Source organism: Calliopsis andreniformis, chromosome 7 (assembly GCF_051401765.1).
Source record: "Calliopsis andreniformis isolate RMS-2024a chromosome 7, iyCalAndr_principal, whole genome shotgun sequence".
NCBI lineage: Eukaryota > Metazoa > Arthropoda > Insecta > Hymenoptera > Andrenidae > Calliopsis > Calliopsis andreniformis.
Window position 1 is genome coordinate 10,326,108 of NC_135068.1, and position 19,710 is coordinate 10,345,817.

Below are 19,710 nucleotides of genomic sequence, written 5' to 3' on the forward strand. Positions count from 1 at the left end.
CATTGTGAAGTTTATACATTTTATATGTATCAATTTATATCTTTATATATTTATACATATATATAAAAAAAAGTGCAATCATGCTATTGTTAAACAAGTTCCTTGCTTAAAAATATATCAGAACCTAAAGTTCTTTGAATACATTCACCGAGATAAAAGCATGTACTGTTTTATTTATTGCCTACTTGAAACTAATCCGAATGTATAAAAAGTAATATTTAAACACTTTGGTGATAAGGTTTATTTATAATTGTACTCTTACAGTAACATCAATGAAATTATTTTTCCTTTATTATATTTATTTAAAACTTATAAATATTTACAAAGTTATCATTAGACATATGTATTCTTTTATTCTATTTAGTGTCTGCAACATCTGTGAAAATGCTGTCATACAAATAAAACGTTGGAAAGTGAATAAACATGCACTTTATTTAATATTGATATTCAATATAGCACAATGGAGTAACTAAATAATTTACAATTTGTATTTTCAGCAAAGGAGAATTTAGCTAGTGGAACTTCTTTCTTAAATAGATGAAAAAGCTTGAAACATCAAAAATATGTGACCTAAACTGTTTTACATGAGTCACAGATACTTTGTTTTTTTATTTTAACATTTGCTTTGTGGAGAAGCAGGTTTAACTGAAGAAAGTCAAAATCTGTATAAACAAATTCTAAAATCTAGAATATTATGAATGGAAACAACGGATTACTTCATTGTTCCTTCTTTTTCTGTTTACAACAGGTCTTAAATAAGATAACTGTGTTACGATACACAGTTTCCATACAGTACAATAACTCTAGAAACAAACAAGTCACTCAAATGAAAACATGAAATTATAACATTAAAAATATCAATTTTCTGCTCCCTTTGGCAAGTACCCCAAACTTATGAACTCTTTCCTTTCCACTCTGTGGGTACATTAACTCTGAGGCATCATTGCAAAATGAAGGGAGACCAAACGTTCCACCATAGAACACTTTGTGCTCCCTTTAAGCTCCCTCACTCTTTAGAATATCGCCACATATATTATTTACACCCTGTATAATGTCATAACGGAACACGAGCAAGTCTACTTAAGGGGATACCCCTACCACCCCAAAAACCCGCACAGCAGACGCAGTCCTGCGCCGAAAGTGGAAGAGTCCTCTGGAGGCACCGCCAGCGATCCCACACGGCGATTCAGTCTTGCCAGTATGGTCGCCTGCGCAGGTGTTCCCTGAATGACAAGAATCGCAGTTTTCGAGTGAAACACGGGACAAACGTGAGATAATGATTTCTCCTAACTGAGGGAAGCCGAAAACGGTGTGATGATCAAAGAGATGCCAGACGATGAGGCCATACAGGCCACGAACGACGACGCCAGCGAGTGCAAGAGGTGCGCGGTGCAGCTTGGTTACTGGCTCGATCCATTTATCAACTTTTTCGTGAAACAAACCGGACGAAAGGCGCCCGAGATCAATCGCGGCTATTACGCGAGGGTGAAGGGCATCGAGGTCTTCGTCGAGAAGTTTCTGAAGGTAGGCCGCTGGGGATTCTAACCTTTTTTTTTTTTGGTTTCGTCAGACTTCGAATTGGTATAACCTAGAAAAACAGGATAGAAACAATCCAGGGGACAGCTGATTCGAGTAGCAAAGGACGTGCAGTGCCGGAAACCTTGACCTGACCGAGGCCCTGTCCTAATTCCCAAGGTCCCCCCTTTTATCGAGGAACAGAGATATAGGTTGACCTTATACACGGCTGGCGGAGTTTTTTGCTGGAGAATGAATTTCTGATTGGAAACTTTGCATCGAGGATCGAAATATAAATAATTTTTTAATTTTTTTTTCAATTCTGGAAGAGTTCCTGTGGAATTTTCGTGGAGGAATATGTTAACATTAGGAATTTTTCAATTTTTGAAAAGTGTTTTTGGAGGACAGATATTTTAGAGCATTTATGATTAAAATTCCGTAGAGCCAAGTTGTTTTAGAATATTTGTTACAAAAGTTAAATAATATGAACTTATCACTTTTTGTTGAATTCATGTTATTGATTGCTGAATGTTAATTAATTTCTTGTTAATGTAGCTGTCCGGGGAGAAGAGCCAGATCATAAACTTGGGTGCTGGATTCGATACGCTCTATTGGAGACTGAAAAATGCAGGAAGGAGTCCAACAAATTTTATAGAACTTGATTTTCCTAGTATCACTGCTAGAAAATGCTACAGTATAAAAAAGCACAAACAGTTGATAGATATGTTGAACACAGAAGGTAAAGTATGGGTTTTAATTAGGCATAGGTCTGAAATCAAGTTTTAAATTCTTGAAACTCAACATTTTTTTGGAATTTCTATTTTCTTTTGCAGATGGAGAAATCAGGTTTTCAACCACAGACCTACATGCTGCTAATTACCATTTGGTGGGAATAGATCTGAGACACATATCTGAACTTGCTAATAAATTAACGCAAGCAGAGGTTAATTTTAATCTACCAACCATGTTCCTCGCAGAATGTGTCTTAGTGTATGTAGACGCTAGTGCAGCTTCTGCACTGTTGAAATGGCTTGCTGGGAAATTTCCAAATAGCCTTTTTGTTAATTATGAACAAGTGAACATGAAAGATAAATTTGGTCAAGTTATGTTATCCAATTTGCGTAGCCGCGGATGTTTATTAGCAGGTGTAGAAGACTGTGAATCATTGGAAACTCAACAAAGACGGTACGCACAATATTGCGCTCTATTTTTTCTATTTTTATTAAAAAATAATATTGATTCGTTTATTTCAGTTTTACGATAAATAATTGGGAGGGCTCCAACGCGTGGACAATGGTAGAGGTTTACGATTCACTGCCTCAATCAGATCGTAGTCGAATTGAGCACATAGAAATGTTGGATGAGCGGGAACTTTTGACTCAGTTATTGCAACATTACTGTATCTCAGTTGGTTGGAATGGGCAAACATTTAAGAATCTGTCTATAGCGCAGGGTTAACTTTCCTAACTCTTGTAAGTTACTCCAGGTAGTCATTGCATCGTAAAAAGTCTATAAGCTTGTAAGTACATATGTGGTAACTGACAATGCAGAAATCGTTATTTATTATTGAAACGAACAAGTTTGAAAATTAAAGTTCAGTATGGCTGAAACTATAATATTTATAATTTATAATTTTAGTCAAGTTAATACTTTGTTTGTATACATGAAATTTTTAATAACTTGTAGATGGATATCTACAAGATCTGTGTAATTAAAAAATTATTAGATCTTTTTTATGAGTATAATATTATTTTATATATTTACTCGAACATATTGCATTTCCAAACTGTTATGAAAAACTACATTGTAGGTAGGACTGTATAAACAAATTTAGTATACAAATGTTCAATTTTATTGCATTAATTTAAAGCTAATTGTTCTATAATTCCATTTGTATGCTATGAATGTTAGTCTGTAAAATAATATTTATAAAAATAAAATATTTTTTCTTTTGTGTCTTTCAGGCTGTTAACTGTAACAGAGTATTTAAGAGAACGTCTGATTTCTCGAACTCAAAAGTGTATATTTTAATTGTTCTTCATATAAGCTACATTTACTCGATTGTTGCTATTCTCATTTACTTACTGCAACATTAATCTGGAAGCTGGTATATTGGTAGCTTATAATAGTTGGGCCTAATGGCCTGATGTACACAGATGTTGAAGTTTTAACTGTAAGCATCTATAAACTCATTATTTTTTAATATCGTTTATTATTTCGCACTGGGATATTCTTGTCTTTGTAGTATTTGCTATGTATACATTTTTATTAAGCTACATTTTTAACAAACTTTAATTATATCCATGTATTTCCTACGAAGTCATTATAGCTCAAATTAGCATTGGAAATCGTTAATTAGTACACAATATTTACAGTTTTCCATGAGAGTGATTATGTAAAATAATAACGTGCAACGAAAATAACATTTCACTTAAAATAGAACAGTATATATTGCGCAAGTTAGTGTTCGAAAAAAAAACTTTCTATTTAATTTCATTCAAATTATTTACGTGTACAGAACAGTCGACGTTCATACTTGCAAAATATTGTAGCTTGTGCTATTATTAAGGAATAACAATTGTTTCTGTGTGGACAGCATGTATATATGGGAAATTGTACTTTCAGCATCATCATAATAAGGAAATACATTATGCATAGATGGATCATAAGATACAAACTTTCAGGAATTAAAACGTTGGCACATTAAAGAGACTATGAGAACCAGTTTCGTTTCAGTGAAACTTCACTCTTTAAATTGCTAACAATTTGATTGCTGAATCAATAAAGATTTATTTTCTTGTAAAGGAACATCAGGGTTACAATATAATGCAAATTAAGGAAATCTGAAAATAGAATGCCTATTCGATAATATCGTAAACAGAGCTGGGTAAAATTTAAAGGGAAAAATTGATCAAATTATTCTACAATTTAAATAGACGGTAAAATTAGAGTAAAATTTAGAAACTTTTTTCCACAGATGAAATATCTTATTCTCGAAAGTACAATAAGAAAATAGACTATTTATTATTGGAAATAGCATTTTATCCAGCTCTGGTCACAAATCTTGTGTTATAGTAACACTTATAATTATTCTTTGTTTCGTTTGAAGGGAATAATGTTTCATTGATTTTAGCTTTATGTTTCAGATTATTCATAACACTATATACATCAATATTTCCATAAGGGCTTATTATTAGACCGTAAGATATTACATAGAAACGACGTATAAGTAAATTAAAAGATTGTGAATTCATATAATCAGGACTTATATATTTTTGAAAGTAAAATTGCATACCTGGAGTAACAGATACTAAAATCTAATGTTCTATTTTTCTGAGAAATTACGGATCATGGTTGTATCTATCAGCAGCACTAGATTCTTTCCTATTTCATCTTTCGAACATTCGATAAGAGCATACCTCATTACGATAGTTTTCATATTTACCTTATTTACTTCGAACGATATTTATTATACATGTTAAATGTTTTAAATAGCTTGAAGTTTGAGAATCTAATTACTGATTGGTGTAAAACACTGCCAACATGTAATTCGAGGAATCTTTAAATGCAACAATTTTTTCACCTTTATCGATTACTTTTCTCAGGATTCGAAAATCGAGTAACAAAGGTCAGATACTATTTTTCATTCTATCTTTTATAAGATACGAAAAAATGTGGATAGCTTGAATCTCAAACTTAAGTGATATCTTAAGGAATAACAAATTACAGGATTCTATGTTTCTGCATGTATTTTATTCTACACTTAATGTTACTAATGTCTTGTACGGATGCTGTAAAATTTCAATCATACAATGCCTATATGAGTATTCTGTGTGCTTCCATGTTATAGACAAATGTGACATGATCAAACAGTAATTCCTTTGTGTAATATCACGATATCGTGAAATCGTGTACATATGGTATATCTGGTTTAAAAGTATACATGCTTTTATATCTCAAATTATTGAATTTGAAAATAGATGTTCTTTTTAAGAAGCGTGAAGAAAACAGTACAAATCACCAAGTATTTTTATAATATCAATTTAAAACGAAGGATAGAGTTGTTAGAAGGTATTTGATTCCATTTCAAAAATGGAATAAAGAAGGAAACAATATTAATCTAATGAAAGGTTTATTTCTTCAATCATTTCATATATAATTGCATATATATATGTAAAACAGATGTACTGTATATACTGTAATCAGAAGAAAGTAATTAAAAATCAATATAACTTCAAATATTTATAGCATTTCTTTCTGGAGTTTTAAGTGGAAAAAAGAATAATAGTGATACTGTGTCAAATATTTTTAAATGTATGACAAAACGATGTAAGTGGATATGGTTCTTCTACTTAGACTTAATTTAATTTATTACGTGAGAATAGCTCAATATTGCATATTACTCTATTTCCCAAAACATTTATTTTACTATTTTGTGAGAATCGAAGAAAAATAAACAGCATCTACCTTTATGCGTATAATATTATTTATAACAGTTTATTTACAATATAGTTTCGTATAAAAATCCGAAAAATATTCGATATAAATATAAATTTATAGAATACCTCTAATTGTTTTACAAATTGCATTGATCATTGCTTATTAGAATACTTAGACCTCATTGTGCAAGGATAGGAAACTTTGTTGTTTCTTTTTTTCAATTCCTGATTCCGTTCTTACAAATAATAATCATTAAAAACCTAATGGGTTTAGCGGAACACATCCACCAACATCACACATATTTCTCGAAATCTTGCTCAATTTCTCAAACGCGTCTAACTGTTGACTGGAAGAAATTGAATTCAAGTTCAAACTCACGCGATTTGATGCCTGCAATGAATGAAAAACAATTTAAGTAACTGATTTAAATACTAGAATCAGAAATAAAAAACTTATTCTTACTTCAATGCACCAAGTCTGAGCCATCAGAATCTCATGATCTGCGGTCGTTAACTTTTTATTCGCAGACATGGTTGCTCTACTTAAAACAATAGACATGGTGTAGATATCAAATGCTGCTTGCGCTATTCTGTTCAGAATAAATTGCTGGTCTACAATTCCTCGACCATGCTTGATGAGAATGGATTCTATACTCTGACCGAAAGCTTGTATACACTGTGAAATATTAATTATTGTGTTTTGCAGTCTTTTCTTAGCAATATTTAAAGATTAGACAAACCTTGGCGCATGATGTGGCGTTTTCTTGCAAACTGGGATGAACTAAATTAACAAAATTAGGTGTCAATCCCAATCCAATTACTCGAGTCGCTCTCTTCGTCGCTTCGTCAAAAATCAGTCCTAAATTAGCAGTGGGATTCTTAAATGCCTTCTGTAGTTCCTTCAAATGGCTTCCTGCGTACTGAATCCCGGTAAGGGCAACGAAAAGACGTAGGATGTCATTAGTCCCTTCGAAGATTCTGAATATTCGTAAATCTCGCATGACTTTTTCTAGACCAGTGCCTTTCATGTATCCCATTCCACCTAATACTTGAATAGCTTCATCGCAAACCCACCATGCTGCCTCTGATGCAAAACACTGTGGAGAAACACAGATTACTTACAATTCTTCTGCTTCTTAATTAAATGTTTTTTCCTTGATTCTCTCACTTTAGAAATCGCAGCTTCTAAGTGATAGTCTTGGCTTCCGCTGTCCATATTACCAGAAATTGAGTAAGCCAGTGACTCAGTTACGTAGTGTAATAATGCCATACGGGCTAATTTTTCTTGGATGCTTCCATAATTATCTATCGTTCGTCCAAATTGTACACGTTGGGTCGCGTGTTCTACTGCTTTCTTGACGCAATAGTTCATTGTACCAGAAAGACCAGCTACCATGCCGAATCGACCATTGTTTAAAATATTCATTGCAACCTGGAACAGTGAAAAAGCATGAGCTACTTTCTTTTAAGTATTCAAAATTACAAGCAGTACCTTGAAACCTTGTCCTTCTCCATTCAGAACATTCTCAGCTGGTATTTTAACATCTTCGAAATACACTTCTGCTGTGTTACTGCACTTGATACCCATCTTCTTCTCTGGTGGTCCATTTGTTACTCCACCAAAGGATCTCTCGACAATAAATGCGGTAACTTTGTCTTTAGTTTCGCCTGTTACTGGGTCTTTTGTAGGTACTTGTGCAAAGACAGTCATTATGTCTGCAATGCCACCGTTTGATATCCAAATCTTGCTACCATTCAGAACATAGTGCGACCCATCTGCTGATTTAACAGCTCGAGAACGAATCGAACCTGCATCTGAACCACAGCTTGGCTCTGTGAGACAGAATGCTGCATATTCTCCATTACACACTCTTGGAAGATATTTCTCTTTTTGTTCTGGTGTGCCAAATAGAAGTATACCCTAGATAAATTATACAAAATTTATACAAATTGTAATTTTCAGTCTTTATGAAAATCATACCTTGAATCCAATACTCTGATGCGCTCCCAGAATGATACTAATACCCAAATCATGATATCCACAAATTTGAACGAGTCTACTGTACTGAGTGTTATTTAATCCTAATCCTCCATACTGTTGGGGAACTTGAAGGGCAAATGCTCCAAGTTCCCACAGGCTAGACATAGTTTTATCATCTGCACATTCATTTTCATCATTTTGCATTGGATCATTCACTTCCTTCAAACAGAATTAATTTCAGATGCAAATATGTAATGGAAAGATGACTGTCGTTATTTTGTTACCTCAAAAAATTTTTCTACAGGATCAAGTAATAATTTCAATGTATCACTTTGTTCCTCTGTTAAAACTTCTGGGAAAGGAAACACTTGACTGACTTGTGCTTCCCCTCGAAATATATTCATGACAAAGGACTGAGATTCTTTTGCAGATGCTTTTTTCTCCAATTTATCTGTGGTTGCATTTTTTACAGCTGTTTGTGCAGACAACAATCTGAAATATAAAATATTATATATTGCTCTTGCTTAAGTTTGCTTTTTTTTTTTAAATTGAAATTGTTTAAACAAGCTAAAGACAACAAATTTTGTATTTTTATGAATGAAATAATTCACATGTTTCTTCATAAATAGGTACTTTATGAATCATATCACTTATGTAGTTAGTTATTTAGTCTAACTTTAAAAAAAAGGAGTTTACAGTTACGTATACAGTCCAAAGTCCAATCAATTGACACATACTTATCAGTACAAACATCTAACTAATAAGTACAAGAGTGACACAGAACAATCCACTAACAGTTCAACATTGAAAATTACTCCAAAATTAGAAAACAAAAATAAAGAAAAAAGGGGTTTAAATATGCGAATTTTTCGCGCATGTTTTGTTGAGAGATCGTTAAACGTTCAGCAACAGGTGCTTTCCTGTTATTCCATTGTTTGGGACCCACCTTGAATTTTGAATGAATTTTCCAAAATTTCGGGGCCTTTGAGCGACTAAATTCGCGATTCGTAGCATTTCTACTCTGTTCGAAGAAAAAATAGAGTTCGAACCAGGGTGTGATTACTCAGAAAAGAAAGATCGACGAACTGTAAACGAACTTTCAGCGATTCACTGTGCATTCACGAAAGTGGATCAAAGCTTCAATGTCAACTGCAGTCGGTGCAGTCACTTGTGCTCACTTGCACAGTAGACAGCTGAGCAGTACTATCGAAACAAAAATTGCAGTACTTTATAAATGGTTCTCAAGAAGTTACGTCTTTTATATATATGTTGTATCGGTTCGTATATATATGTATAAACTGGTCATAGAGAACGTGAATAACCTATGATGATTAGGTGGTAAAGTGTTCACGTCGACCGAGCGTATTTGGAGGTTAGGATAAAAATCAAATTTCGAGTTTTTGCAATTCATTTATTACGAATTAAAGAAATTTAAGCTGATTATAATTGTTTAAATATTCGTATCTATTCGACATCTTTTATCAGGAAATTTGATCATTCGAACACGCAATTAGTTCGGATAATCGAGAGTCGAAACTGTGGTGTTCGGATAATCGAGATTTTGTTGTTCGGATAATCGAGGTCCTACTGTTTTGATAATTAAAATTCTATTAGTTTTATTAGCCCAACTTAACATTGAGTTCTATTCTCATCGTCGATATGATAATCGAAACGCAATATATCGCAAATATATTTCGCAATGAATAATTAAGGTTAAACCCTCGTTCTTTTTTTATAATAAAATTAATATAGAAAAATGCTTCACAGCTTGGCGAGGTTTACTATATTCTCTCGTTATCGTTTCTGTTAAGTCTCGCCAATTCTAATTGGCTCGCAAGAGAGCTTTCAATTGGCGGTTTTTATCGCTCGGCTGCGTGAACAAGAAATAAGCCTCGAAATTATTGACAATTGATTAAACGAAATGCGAATAATCAGTACTGGCCGCGATACGAGAAATGTGGATGCTCGATGAGTCGTGGAACGTTCCGACATCGAATTCATAAGCACATGTGAACTGGGAATTATGGGTTGAATCATGAATCGCACAAAATGTGAGTGGAACGTCCGTAAGATCTTCTTATGCTTGTAACATGTAGCAAATTCACTGCACTGAGAAAATTATGTAATGTCTTTTTATCGATTATGTGCTTTATTTAGCGAGCTTCGTTTATTTTTTCATTGTTTAGCTTTTGCGATGATTTGTTGTTGTAGCTTATCTTGAACAACTTTGAAATAAATCTTTCTGAATAAATATGTCCCTATATATTAACACACCAGTATGATTATTAGACTATAAATATTTATGCAGTTTCTGTTTCCATAAATACATTTTAAAAATGGAACTTGAAAATCTGCTTTGCATTTATATTTGCATGTTTACATCTCCAGATGTTATAAAGCATATTTTAGTTTCACTATTTCCTACATTTTTGCAGATTTTATGAATTCTGTTTTACATAATGAAAGTTTCCATAAGTGCATAATGATCCTCAGTCTAATGATCATTTTTTTTCTCCATAAAATTCATTTCAGCTGCTTTTTTGCCTAATTTTTATTCCATGTTTTTACATATCTTATAATTATTGCAGGTAAATGGCTTGTACAAAGACACTTGAGAAGGATGATGTAGAAGATAAATAAATATGATTGGCTGTTCTAAATTGTAGTACTATCTCAATAAACTGTTGTATAAAATAATAATATGAGTAACGTTGCTTCACAGAACGTCTCGCTGAGAACGTTGTTGACGCTTAACAGTAATGATTTTAAAGAATTTGTTTGCGGTTGGGGGGCTGCTGTTATTAATGTCTCTATCACTTTCCCTATCAATAAAATCATATTTAGGCAGGTATGTAAAAATATCACTGTATTAATCATTAATATTACATTAAGATTAATTTTTCTTATCGTATAGATTTTGGAAGATGTACCAGCTAATACTGCATTCCAACAAATATCCAGAGAAGGGATACGATTGCTGTATCGTGGAATTTTGCCCCCCCTTTGCCAAAAAACACTTTCTCTTAGTATAATGTTTAGCATGTATGAAGGGTGCAAAGAACGTTTATTTATGTTAACCCACAATCGTATACTAGTTAAAATATTGGCAGCTCATTTTGCTGGCACTGCTGAAGCCATTTTAATGCCTCTTGAGCGAGTACAAACATTGTTGCAGGATTGGAGGTACCATGATAAATTCAAGAACACTTCTCATGCATTTAAATATTTATTATCAAATTATGGTATAACTGAATGTTATCGTGGTCTAGTTCCAATTATATATAGGAATAGTTGTTCTAATGTCATGTTCTTTATTTTAAGAGAACAGTCGAAAGAATTAATAGGCATGCAAGAGTCATTATTGACCAGTTTTGTTAATGGTGCTTTAATAGGTGCTCTAACGAGTACTATATTTTATCCAATAAATGTAATAAAGGTACACATGCAATCGAAAATAGGCGGCAACTTTGAGAAGTTTATAACTGTTACTCGTGAAATATATATCGCAAGGAATAGAAGTATATTATCATTTTATAAAGGTGTGCATTTGAATTGTATAAGATCATTTATTAGCTGGGGAATTATTAACGCGTCTTACGACTCTTTAAAAAGAATCATGTTTTCATAAAGGGGAACACTAGCAATTTTTATTTATGTTCATATAAGAGAGATTATTCAATTTTTTTAATTACAAACTATCGCACACTTTTCTGAACTGTATAAGTTCTTGTACACTTAGGCAAAATTTATGTTGGCATAGCTATATACATATTGTGTAAGGCAAAGAGTATAGGAGTACCTTATCCTCTTTGGTGTAAGGTAATTAAAAAGCAAACACAGTCTGTTAGACTGCATAAAAAATAAGTCATAATTACGATTCTCAGAATTGTGAAACTATTATAGAATACTTTTTTTTAGTTTAGATAGGTATATTTAATATATCGATGAATAAACTAGATTATTATATATTCAAATAATTGTAAAGAAAGTTATACACATCAAATTTCTTTATTTACTTCTATAGCTGTATTTCGTTTTTAGTTATGTATTCATTAATGTTCAACATAAATCGAACAGGTAAACTACAGGATTTTCAGAGATTGCCAAAATTGTCAGGAAAATAAATGGTCATGGAATATAAGTTAAAAATTCCAGGAACTCATAAATTATATTTTTAAATACCATAGGTAGATCATTAATAATGTAAATGGTTCAACATATACAATCAAATAGAATTCAAATCAATGTGAATTTTCTGATAGCATTCTTTTCAATAATTCTCCACTAAACCATTGTTTTATACTTCACATTTTTTTAGCTACTAATATTTATGTTTGGGAGATGAAAACCGCCCCCGAAGTTGACTCTTTTTACGTCTATTTTTACTCGAACGTCTTATAAACATAATTTAGACGTCTTAAAGACGTTTTCAAGACATCTCTGTCCTATGTATACGAGTATTTTCTCTGCAATTTTGGGGTTAGTTTTCTCCTCTTAATCACGAATATCCAAGAAAAAACTATGCGTTTAAAATTGACCAATGCTCCACTCGTACACAAAATTTCACCCAAACCGGCAGATAACACTAAAATAATGTCCCTTATCAGCCGATTAATCGCATTCCATAAAAACCAAAATTCAACATTTCGAATTTTCCCGCCCTTGGCAAAGCACAGTAGCGGTGCGCAGTGCGTCGCCGAAATCGATGCGCAGTGCGTCCTATATATCGATGCGCCTCGGCCGCGGGCTTTTAGCTACTTTTAGCCCACTCCAATTTTTCTGCGTCCCGGTTCGCGAGCGTCTCGAGACGTCGCGATGCGTCCTGCGACTCTGCACTCGAAATAATCGCGAGAGGCGTCGTTCAACAGCAACAACTACAAGCTGTTCTGGCCCCTCGGCTCGAAGCAGGCCCGAGATGATCCTCCACTCGAGTGGCAGCCTCGAGCCAGTCGGTAACTAACATGCGACCAGCGTCAATATTTTCGGAAATCTCGTCGACCCCGGTTATTTGCGCTCGGCAAGACGGGGGGCTGTTCCCACAGGAAGAATAATTACGCTGAATGATGAGAATCAACGCAACGAAGATGAGCACTCCGATCGAGGAGAAGATTGATCAGAAGCTGAAGGTGAGATTCCCTCTTTTATGTTCTGTGTTCTTGTTTCCTCCACTGTCTTCGTATAATTATTTCTTTTTCTCACGAGAGAATCATTACAGTGCATTTAGTTGCAGCGTTGCAGTGTTCTCTGTTTTCCTTTTTTTTTTTGCATCGCGTGGTTGCGTTTCCTCGAGGCCAGGTTTGAGACTCGTTGATTGAGCGAATGTTATGTCATAAAACAGAGGTTTTGTCTTGCAGAGCGTTTTTGGGGATTTTTTAAAGGATCGTTGAATGTTTGATGTGCTGTCGGCGACGCGTTTTAATTTTACTCTGCGGGCGTTTAAACGTCAGAATATGTACGTGAGAGAATCGATTTCATTTGATTGGGAATACAATGAGAGTATATGGTTCAGTGGTTGAATGAATGTAAGAATATATCTGTATGATTGGATACATACATGCACAGATATTGGAGCAATGCAGTTAATTAATCAATATGCAGGCTTTTGCTTAACCTTTTAAGTGAATTCTAGAGGGTGTCTTAAGATTTGTTTATTTTTTTGTTTATATGTTGCCTGTGTTTGTTATGAATAACAGACAATTGTGTGTGTTTCTTCTTTCTTTTCAGTTATTTTTTCCTGAATTTTTTATTCTTTTCAGTTTAGTTTTTGATATTTTGAAGATTGTTCGTTGATCCTGCTTGTATGTTTTTGAAATAGGTGAGGACTGGAATGGTGACTGTTAGTGATGGGAAGAGTAAGCCTGTACCTATGCGTCTGCACTTGTCTATGGAGGTGCTGAAGCTTCAGAGAGAAGATTTAGAGGTAAAGTTTATTGTATAATAAATTCTCCTTATATGTTCATTATTAGAGTCTGGAATATAGTGCAAGCGGTTTGCAGCACATTGCAGCTTGAGCTTCTTGAGCCTATGGTAAAATTTGGTGATCATATAAGGAGAATTTATTGCATCAGGTAACCAGAAATGTTCTTAAAACACAACACTGATTTCTAGCAGGCAGCGAATCACAATAAGCCGCCATTAGATGCTAAAGAAAGGATGGTGCAGATCACTAGGCAAAAAGTTGGAGGATTAGGCTTAAGTATAAAAGGGGGAGCAGAACACAAGCTTCCTGTACTGATATCTAGAATTTACAAGGGCCAGGCTGCTGACCAATGCGGGCAATTGTTTGTAGGAGATGCCATAATTAAAGGTAAATACGCTCAGAAAGTAAATATTGACAAATTAGACCTGTATGAACCCTGTCTGAGAATATATCTGGACTTTGTAATAGTTCAACTTTTATTTTCTCTGCAAGCTGCATTGAATGCTTCTATTTGTATCGAGCTTGTCAGTATCTTTTATTGAAAGAAAGTTTCTATGCTATCCACTTATATCATAAAGTAAATGCATTGGGGCTATGAGAAAAACTGATAGTAGCATATAAACATAAACAAATTTGCAATATACAGGGTGTTTGGTAACAGATGGAGGAAAATTTAACTAGTATTTCATTTCTCCTGATTTTCAATTTATGTACTTCATCCAATTTTTTTTTTAATATTTTCCTATTGTAAGACTGCAACTTTTGTGCACAATGAATATATGGAAAAATGAAAACTAGTTTTTTAAATTATTTTTTCCTTGTTTTCTAGCACATTTTAGAGGACAAAAAAGTATTTTATTTTAAAATAAAAAATTGTGTATTATATGGTTAAATTTTCCTTCATATCTAGCCTGAGGTCCTGTATATAATATCAACAATTTCTTAGACCAACAGTTTTTTTGAAACATATGATTTTTTGTAGTGAATGGAGAATATATAACTGCATGTAATCATGATGATGCTGTAAACATCTTAAGGAATGCTGGTGATATAGTTGTTTTAACAGTCAAACATTACCGAGCAGCTAAACCATTTCTACAGAAGAATGGTAAAGATTTCACACCTATCTAGCAATAAATAAATCTATATATTTATGTACCACGATCTCTTGAAACGTTTCTTTTAATATTGCTTTTAGAAAAAGAAGAAAAGTTAGATAATGTCGCAAATGGTGGCTCAGAAGACGAATGGCTGTCTCCGAACAGACAGCCTGGTAGTCCCAGATGTGGTCACAGTCGGCAAGGCTCAAATGCATCTGCCACTTCGATGCAATCTAAAAAGTGGGTGGACGTTATAACAGGTTAGAATCATTTTCTGAGAATTTTCAATTGCGACGAAAGTGCAAGCGCAACCAGAAAAATGTTACTCGATTTCAGTTCCATTGATGATGGCGTACGTAACAAGATACATCTTCGGAACAGATAAATTAAGAAGAAACGCCTTCGAAGTGAGGGGATTAAACGGTGCGCGCACTGGCGTAATACATTGTGATGATAGTGCCATTCTAAGTCAATGGTTAAAGTATATTACTGATAATATTACAGGCTTAACGCATTTACAAGTGAGTAATATGCTTCGTAAATTCGATAGTTACGTGAGTAGATGATTAAACACTTCAAGGTATGATTATTTCCAGATGAAATTGTATAATCGAAATTTTGGAGTGGGTGAACGCATTGAATATATGGGATGGGTGAACGAGGCAGTGAGCAATAGCAATCAACCGTGGCAGAGCTACAGGCCGAGATTTTTAGCTCTGAAAGGACCTGATTTGTTGCTGTTCGAGACGCCTCCTGTGAGTGTTAATCTGACCCTGTTCTGCATTGGTGTGTTAACTTAAAATAATTGTTTATATATAAGGATAGTAGGTTGCAAGTAAAATACAACCTCTAATTACATTAAACATGTTAAAATATAATATTGTGCACTTTGGAGGATTTATAATATGTATTTATGTTTGTATTCTGTTTACAGTGCAATATAGGAGACTGGTCACGATGTGCTCTAACCTTCAAAGTATACCAAACAATGTTTCGCGTGATGCGGGAGTCTGAAAACGTGGACGAGAGACAGCATTGTTTCTTAGCACAAAGTCCAGGTAAACCTCCACGATACCTGAGCGTTGAAACTAGACAAGAACTGTTAAGAGTCGAAGCAGCGTGGCACACTGCAGTCTGTTCAGCAGTTACACATTTAAAAGTTCGTAAAGCACATCTATATTTTATGGCTTAAACACTATTCGTGGATTGTTCGTAAACTCCCTGCGTTACAGAGCAAAACATTTCCTGTTACCTTCAATGGGAGAAGCGCAAGCTTAACACTAGAATGGACTCAAGGGTTTACACTTTCTTACGAAGATATTGGAGAGACCATCTGGCGTTACAAGTTCTCTCAATTGAGGGGATCCAGCGACGATGGGAAAAGCAGATTAAAATTGCATTTTCAAGAAACTGATAGTATCGCTATTGAAACGAAGGTATTTGTGATCGCTAGGAAAGAGGCATTTTTATTTACCACAATTATTATTGTATTTTTTTCCCGATTTGTAGGAATTGGAATGCTCTCAACTGCAGAATTTATTATTCTGCATGCATGCATTTTTGACTGCGAAAGTTGCGGCGGTCGATCCAACATTTTTAACGTCGACGACTCCGTAAGTATTATCGCCAATAAATCAGAGAATGGATCACTGTTCAACATTCGTATATTTACATAGATGTACGGAACTACTTATCGTTAATTAGAACGAAGACATGTCAAATACTAGTCAATTTCCAAGAAAAAAAATATCTTTATCAGTTCTGAGAGATTATATAAATTTTTTACTTTAATGCTTCCAGCTTTATTTCGAAAGAATATTAATGCACTATGATTAGCAACATTGCTAAAAGTTATTTTATTTATATGATACTGTTACGTACCTTGCTATTAACGAAGCACTGCTATTTATTTTTTACAAACTTTTAGATTTAATTTTATCGCGGTGTTTTCACTGGACTATGCAATCAATCGCATTAATTTTTAAATCTTTTATAAACGTTATTTTGTATTTGTTTTTATAAAGAAACACATATTTGCATTTGCATATAAAAAAAAATGGGGAAAAAGGATTGTCAAGTCCGAAATTCAAAACTCAATGCGCTCGTTCATGATTTTTAAGTTCCAATATAAGGCAATCTTCTTTAAGCAATGATTCACACTCATGTGTTACCGTTCACGTATATCTGGTGCCTTAAAAACCATGAACAAGATGTAATTAAATGATAAGTTAAAAATGAGCATCGAAGTTGTATAGTTCATTAGAACAGCAGGCTTTATGCATCTAATGCCAACGTTTACTAGAAAATTTTATCTTGTGTTAAAACACGGAAGTTTGAGGTTATTATATTAGTCTAATATTAATTTTGAATCAGTATTTTATGAGGCAAAATCGTGGTGTAATAACCCAATAGCAATAAGTAGTAACATTAGACCATGGTGGCTGTCTACTGAAAAAGTTTGTTTATTGATACATGTATAAATAATGAGAAATAGATCACAGGGAGCAAATGTATGAATAATCGAAGTTTGTTAATGGATGAGCTATAGAAATAATTGTATAATTCGTTTTTTCCTAACGAAATCTAGCAGTGCATTAAAAGAATCCCTGATTAATAATTATCGTTTCTTATTAGATAGAAAAATTCTGATACGTAAAAATTCAGTCCCTTGTTTTGTTGGAATCCATTCTTCGCCATATATTCATCTCTAAATGTTCTAAGGTAACGTTTAGAACAAATATCACACTATGTGCAATTAATCTATCAATTTGCAGTTCTATTTAGAGCAATAAATGTATATGGAAGGAAGAAGCAAAAGAAATGATGTTTAGAACAGAAATTGCACTTTGTATTAATCACAGTACACAATCTCTATCATTAGAAAATCACAGGCATTTCCTCATAATCATCTCGAAAAGTGATGAAACTGTTAATACATTTTATTCATTGATCATTCATTCGACATTAGTTAATCTTTCAGTAGTTTCTTATGAGAAGTATTATTTTTGTGAATTTTTGTAAAAGTAATTTTTAGTGATAGAAGGATTATCAAAAATTTCCTTTTTATGCGCGTTTTAAAGGTCTCCAGTTACTCGTAGAAAGTGCCTATACAAGTATGTATAATACAATAGGAATTACTAAAAAAAAAAAATGGTTTCGTATGTAAAATAATTTTTATTACTTTATTTTCGTAGTATAAATTATCAGATTGTTGCCATGGTCGAAATTTTGAATACTAACATTAAAAGGCACTCTAGAGAAAAAAGCATCACTTCGTTGTATTTCATAGTATTTTGCATAAAACAACGTTTTTCGCTTTCTGTTTTTAAAAAATGACCACATGTAATGACATTGAATGTTAATATAAATAGAGATTAAAATTCACTACTGAATTTAATTACAGAAGCATTGCGGTGAGATTTTATAAAGTCTAATGTTGTTAGCAAGGGCCAAAATAGTTTAAATTGCAGCCACAGAGAGATACTATTTGTAGACGACCACTTGTTAGATTTGCAATTAATAAAAGTAATTATAATAATTCAAGCTATAAATGAAGTAATTATAACACAGCTCGAAGTATCCAGAAAGTGATCGTATGTTGCATTTAATTAAGTACAGAATATGTTACAATATGCATTGCTGTTTTCTATTATACGCATACATCGCATGCATTCTATAGTTAAATTTAGATAATAAAGAAAACTGCACAATTACATTGTATAGATACTATAAGTGAGAGAACATGAAATTGAACTGCAAAAGTTGAATATAATGCTATATATAGTTATTTATTCAATGTTAATCGCTCTTTTTTTTTAAGACTAATTTTTAAAATACAATCATTTGAGAATCCATTGAAGAATTAATATGATTTGTCGACGATAGTTAAGAATATTTACTTTAATACACACTAAATGTGTTCAATGTAAGTTATCAAGATTGCCAGCATCATCGATTGAGATTATAAACACGATTGATAACTTTTCATACATGTCATTGATAATTATAAAAAAAATTGTTCTATAACTTGTTGCAATTTCATATTATAGTTCTTTAATGGATCTTCCAATGTATTGACATTCGCATAGGTGTTTCAAAACTACCTTACGTTATGCAAAAACTATTGATGTACATAGAAAAACATGGCTATACATTTTCTAAATACTCAACTTTATGTTCAGAATATCTCCAATTCTGCAATCCCATATCTTCTAATTCTCTTCAGATACTAAAATAAATTTATCCCAAATCTGTGTTTGACATGGGATTACAGAATTATTGATTGTTGATAAGTGAAGAAAAAACACAGAACATTCTTGTCTTATATTTTAAAATATAGTTTATGTGTTGTAATATCTATCCTCCCATTGACAATATGTTTTAAAATATATTATTGTTAGAAGTTTCAAATATTTCTTAAATTCCTACATTCCTTACTTTCGCAGATAATACCAGTTGCAAACTAATTCCAAACTTGGACTAGTTTGCTCCAAATCTTAAACTGCAGATATTCATGCAAATAACTGCATTTAATTTTCGATATTTTGTACATTTTTGCATACTGGAATTTCTTGTAAGTGCATAAATTTCAGTAGACTACTAATTACTATTTCTGTATGTCTCAAATTTTCCCTTTTTTTACTACTAGGTAATATGTTGCAGTATAATTAATAAAACAAAAAAAGTTTCTCATTTTTATGTATGACAGAATTAAATATTATTTTAAAAAAGGAGTGCATTTTAGTCACAACATAA

At 33.0% G+C, this 19,710-nt stretch overlaps 4 protein-coding genes across 10 annotated transcripts; 3 read left to right on the forward strand and 1 right to left on the reverse strand.

Annotated features, from left to right (window-relative positions):
• Positions 1–47: 47 nt before the first annotated feature.
• On the forward strand, positions 48–5,837 carry LOC143181801 (leucine carboxyl methyltransferase 1). 6 transcript variants are annotated; one of them, XR_013002342.1, is made up of 6 exons: positions 48–1,524; positions 2,071–2,254; positions 2,349–2,700; positions 2,769–3,034; positions 3,480–3,688; positions 4,649–5,837. XR_013002342.1 is itself a non-coding variant. In XM_076382417.1 (5 exons), the coding sequence occupies exons 1-4, from the start codon at positions 1,315–1,317 to the stop codon at positions 2,971–2,973; spliced, it is 951 nt and encodes a 316-aa protein (XP_076238532.1). In that variant the 5' UTR covers positions 48–1,314; the 3' UTR covers positions 2,974–3,001; positions 3,480–5,837. The 6 variants fall into 6 exon arrangements, 3 of the variants coding, with proteins under 3 accessions (XP_076238532.1, XP_076238531.1, XP_076238530.1); XR_013002341.1 differs by having other exon boundaries at positions 4,662–5,837; XR_013002340.1 differs by having other exon boundaries at positions 3,480–5,837.
• Positions 5,838–5,979: 142 nt separating this feature from the next.
• Acadvl (Acyl-CoA dehydrogenase very long chain) lies at positions 5,980–9,133 on the reverse strand. Its single transcript, XM_076382407.1, has 8 exons — positions 8,882–9,133; positions 8,220–8,427; positions 7,936–8,154; positions 7,447–7,875; positions 7,123–7,386; positions 6,695–7,051; positions 6,418–6,630; positions 5,980–6,345 (listed from the first exon to the last, which is right to left on the reverse strand). The coding sequence occupies exons 1-8, from the start codon at positions 8,947–8,949 to the stop codon at positions 6,208–6,210; spliced, it is 1,896 nt and encodes a 631-aa protein (XP_076238522.1). The 5' UTR covers positions 8,950–9,133; the 3' UTR covers positions 5,980–6,207.
• LOC143181802 (mitochondrial nicotinamide adenine dinucleotide transporter SLC25A51) lies at positions 9,133–12,204 on the forward strand. Its single transcript, XM_076382418.1, has 4 exons — positions 9,133–9,307; positions 9,703–9,986; positions 10,524–10,783; positions 10,850–12,204. The coding sequence occupies exons 3-4, from the start codon at positions 10,637–10,639 to the stop codon at positions 11,561–11,563; spliced, it is 861 nt and encodes a 286-aa protein (XP_076238533.1). The 5' UTR covers positions 9,133–9,307; positions 9,703–9,986; positions 10,524–10,636; the 3' UTR covers positions 11,564–12,204.
• Positions 12,205–12,283: 79 nt separating this feature from the next.
• Syn2 (Syntrophin-like 2) lies at positions 12,284–19,365 on the forward strand. Of its 2 annotated transcripts, none has more exons than XM_076382408.1 (10): positions 12,284–13,061; positions 13,751–13,855; positions 14,044–14,242; positions 14,838–14,963; positions 15,054–15,215; positions 15,292–15,476; positions 15,552–15,710; positions 15,890–16,114; positions 16,188–16,391; positions 16,465–19,365. In XM_076382408.1, exons 1-10 carry the CDS (start codon positions 12,996–12,998, stop codon positions 16,570–16,572), a joined length of 1,539 nt encoding a protein of 512 aa, XP_076238523.1. In that variant the 5' UTR covers positions 12,284–12,995; the 3' UTR covers positions 16,573–19,365. The 2 variants fall into 2 exon arrangements, with proteins under 2 accessions (XP_076238523.1, XP_076238524.1); XM_076382409.1 differs by having other exon boundaries at positions 12,288–13,061; positions 14,047–14,242.
• The last annotated feature ends 345 nt before the right edge of the window (positions 19,366–19,710 follow it).

What these genes read in the sequence shown, in the direction of transcription:
- LOC143181801 (XM_076382417.1), top strand. Translation starts at nt 1,315, where the DNA reads ATGATCAAAGAGATGCCAGACGATGAGGCCATACAGGCCACGAACGAC. An exon ending in AGATATGTTGAACACAGAAG is followed by an intron (nt 2,255 to 2,348) that starts GTAAAGTATGGG and finishes TTTCTTTTGCAG; the next exon opens with ATGGAGAAATCAGGTTTTCA. An exon ending in TTGGAAACTCAACAAAGACG is followed by an intron (nt 2,701 to 2,768) that starts GTACGCACAATA and finishes CGTTTATTTCAG; the next exon opens with TTTTACGATAAATAATTGGG.
- Acadvl (XM_076382407.1), bottom strand. Translation starts at nt 8,949, where the DNA reads ATGCTACGAATCGCGAATTTAGTCGCTCAAAGGCCCCGAAATTTTGGA. An exon ending in GAGAAGGACAAGGTTTCAAG is followed by an intron (nt 7,387 to 7,446) that starts GTACTGCTTGTA and finishes TCACTGTTCCAG; the next exon opens with GTTGCAATGAATATTTTAAA. An exon ending in CTCAGACTTGGTGCATTGAA is followed by an intron (nt 6,346 to 6,417) that starts GTAAGAATAAGT and finishes CATTCATTGCAG; the next exon opens with GCATCAAATCGCGTGAGTTT.
- LOC143181802 (XM_076382418.1), top strand. Translation starts at nt 10,637, where the DNA reads ATGAGTAACGTTGCTTCACAGAACGTCTCGCTGAGAACGTTGTTGACG. An exon ending in ATAAAATCATATTTAGGCAG is followed by an intron (nt 10,784 to 10,849) that starts GTATGTAAAAAT and finishes CTTATCGTATAG; the next exon opens with ATTTTGGAAGATGTACCAGC.
- Syn2 (XM_076382408.1), top strand. Translation starts at nt 12,996, where the DNA reads ATGATGAGAATCAACGCAACGAAGATGAGCACTCCGATCGAGGAGAAG. An exon ending in CAGGCTTAACGCATTTACAA is followed by an intron (nt 15,477 to 15,551) that starts GTGAGTAATATG and finishes GATTATTTCCAG; the next exon opens with ATGAAATTGTATAATCGAAA. An exon ending in CAGCAGTTACACATTTAAAA is followed by an intron (nt 16,115 to 16,187) that starts GTTCGTAAAGCA and finishes CCTGCGTTACAG; the next exon opens with AGCAAAACATTTCCTGTTAC.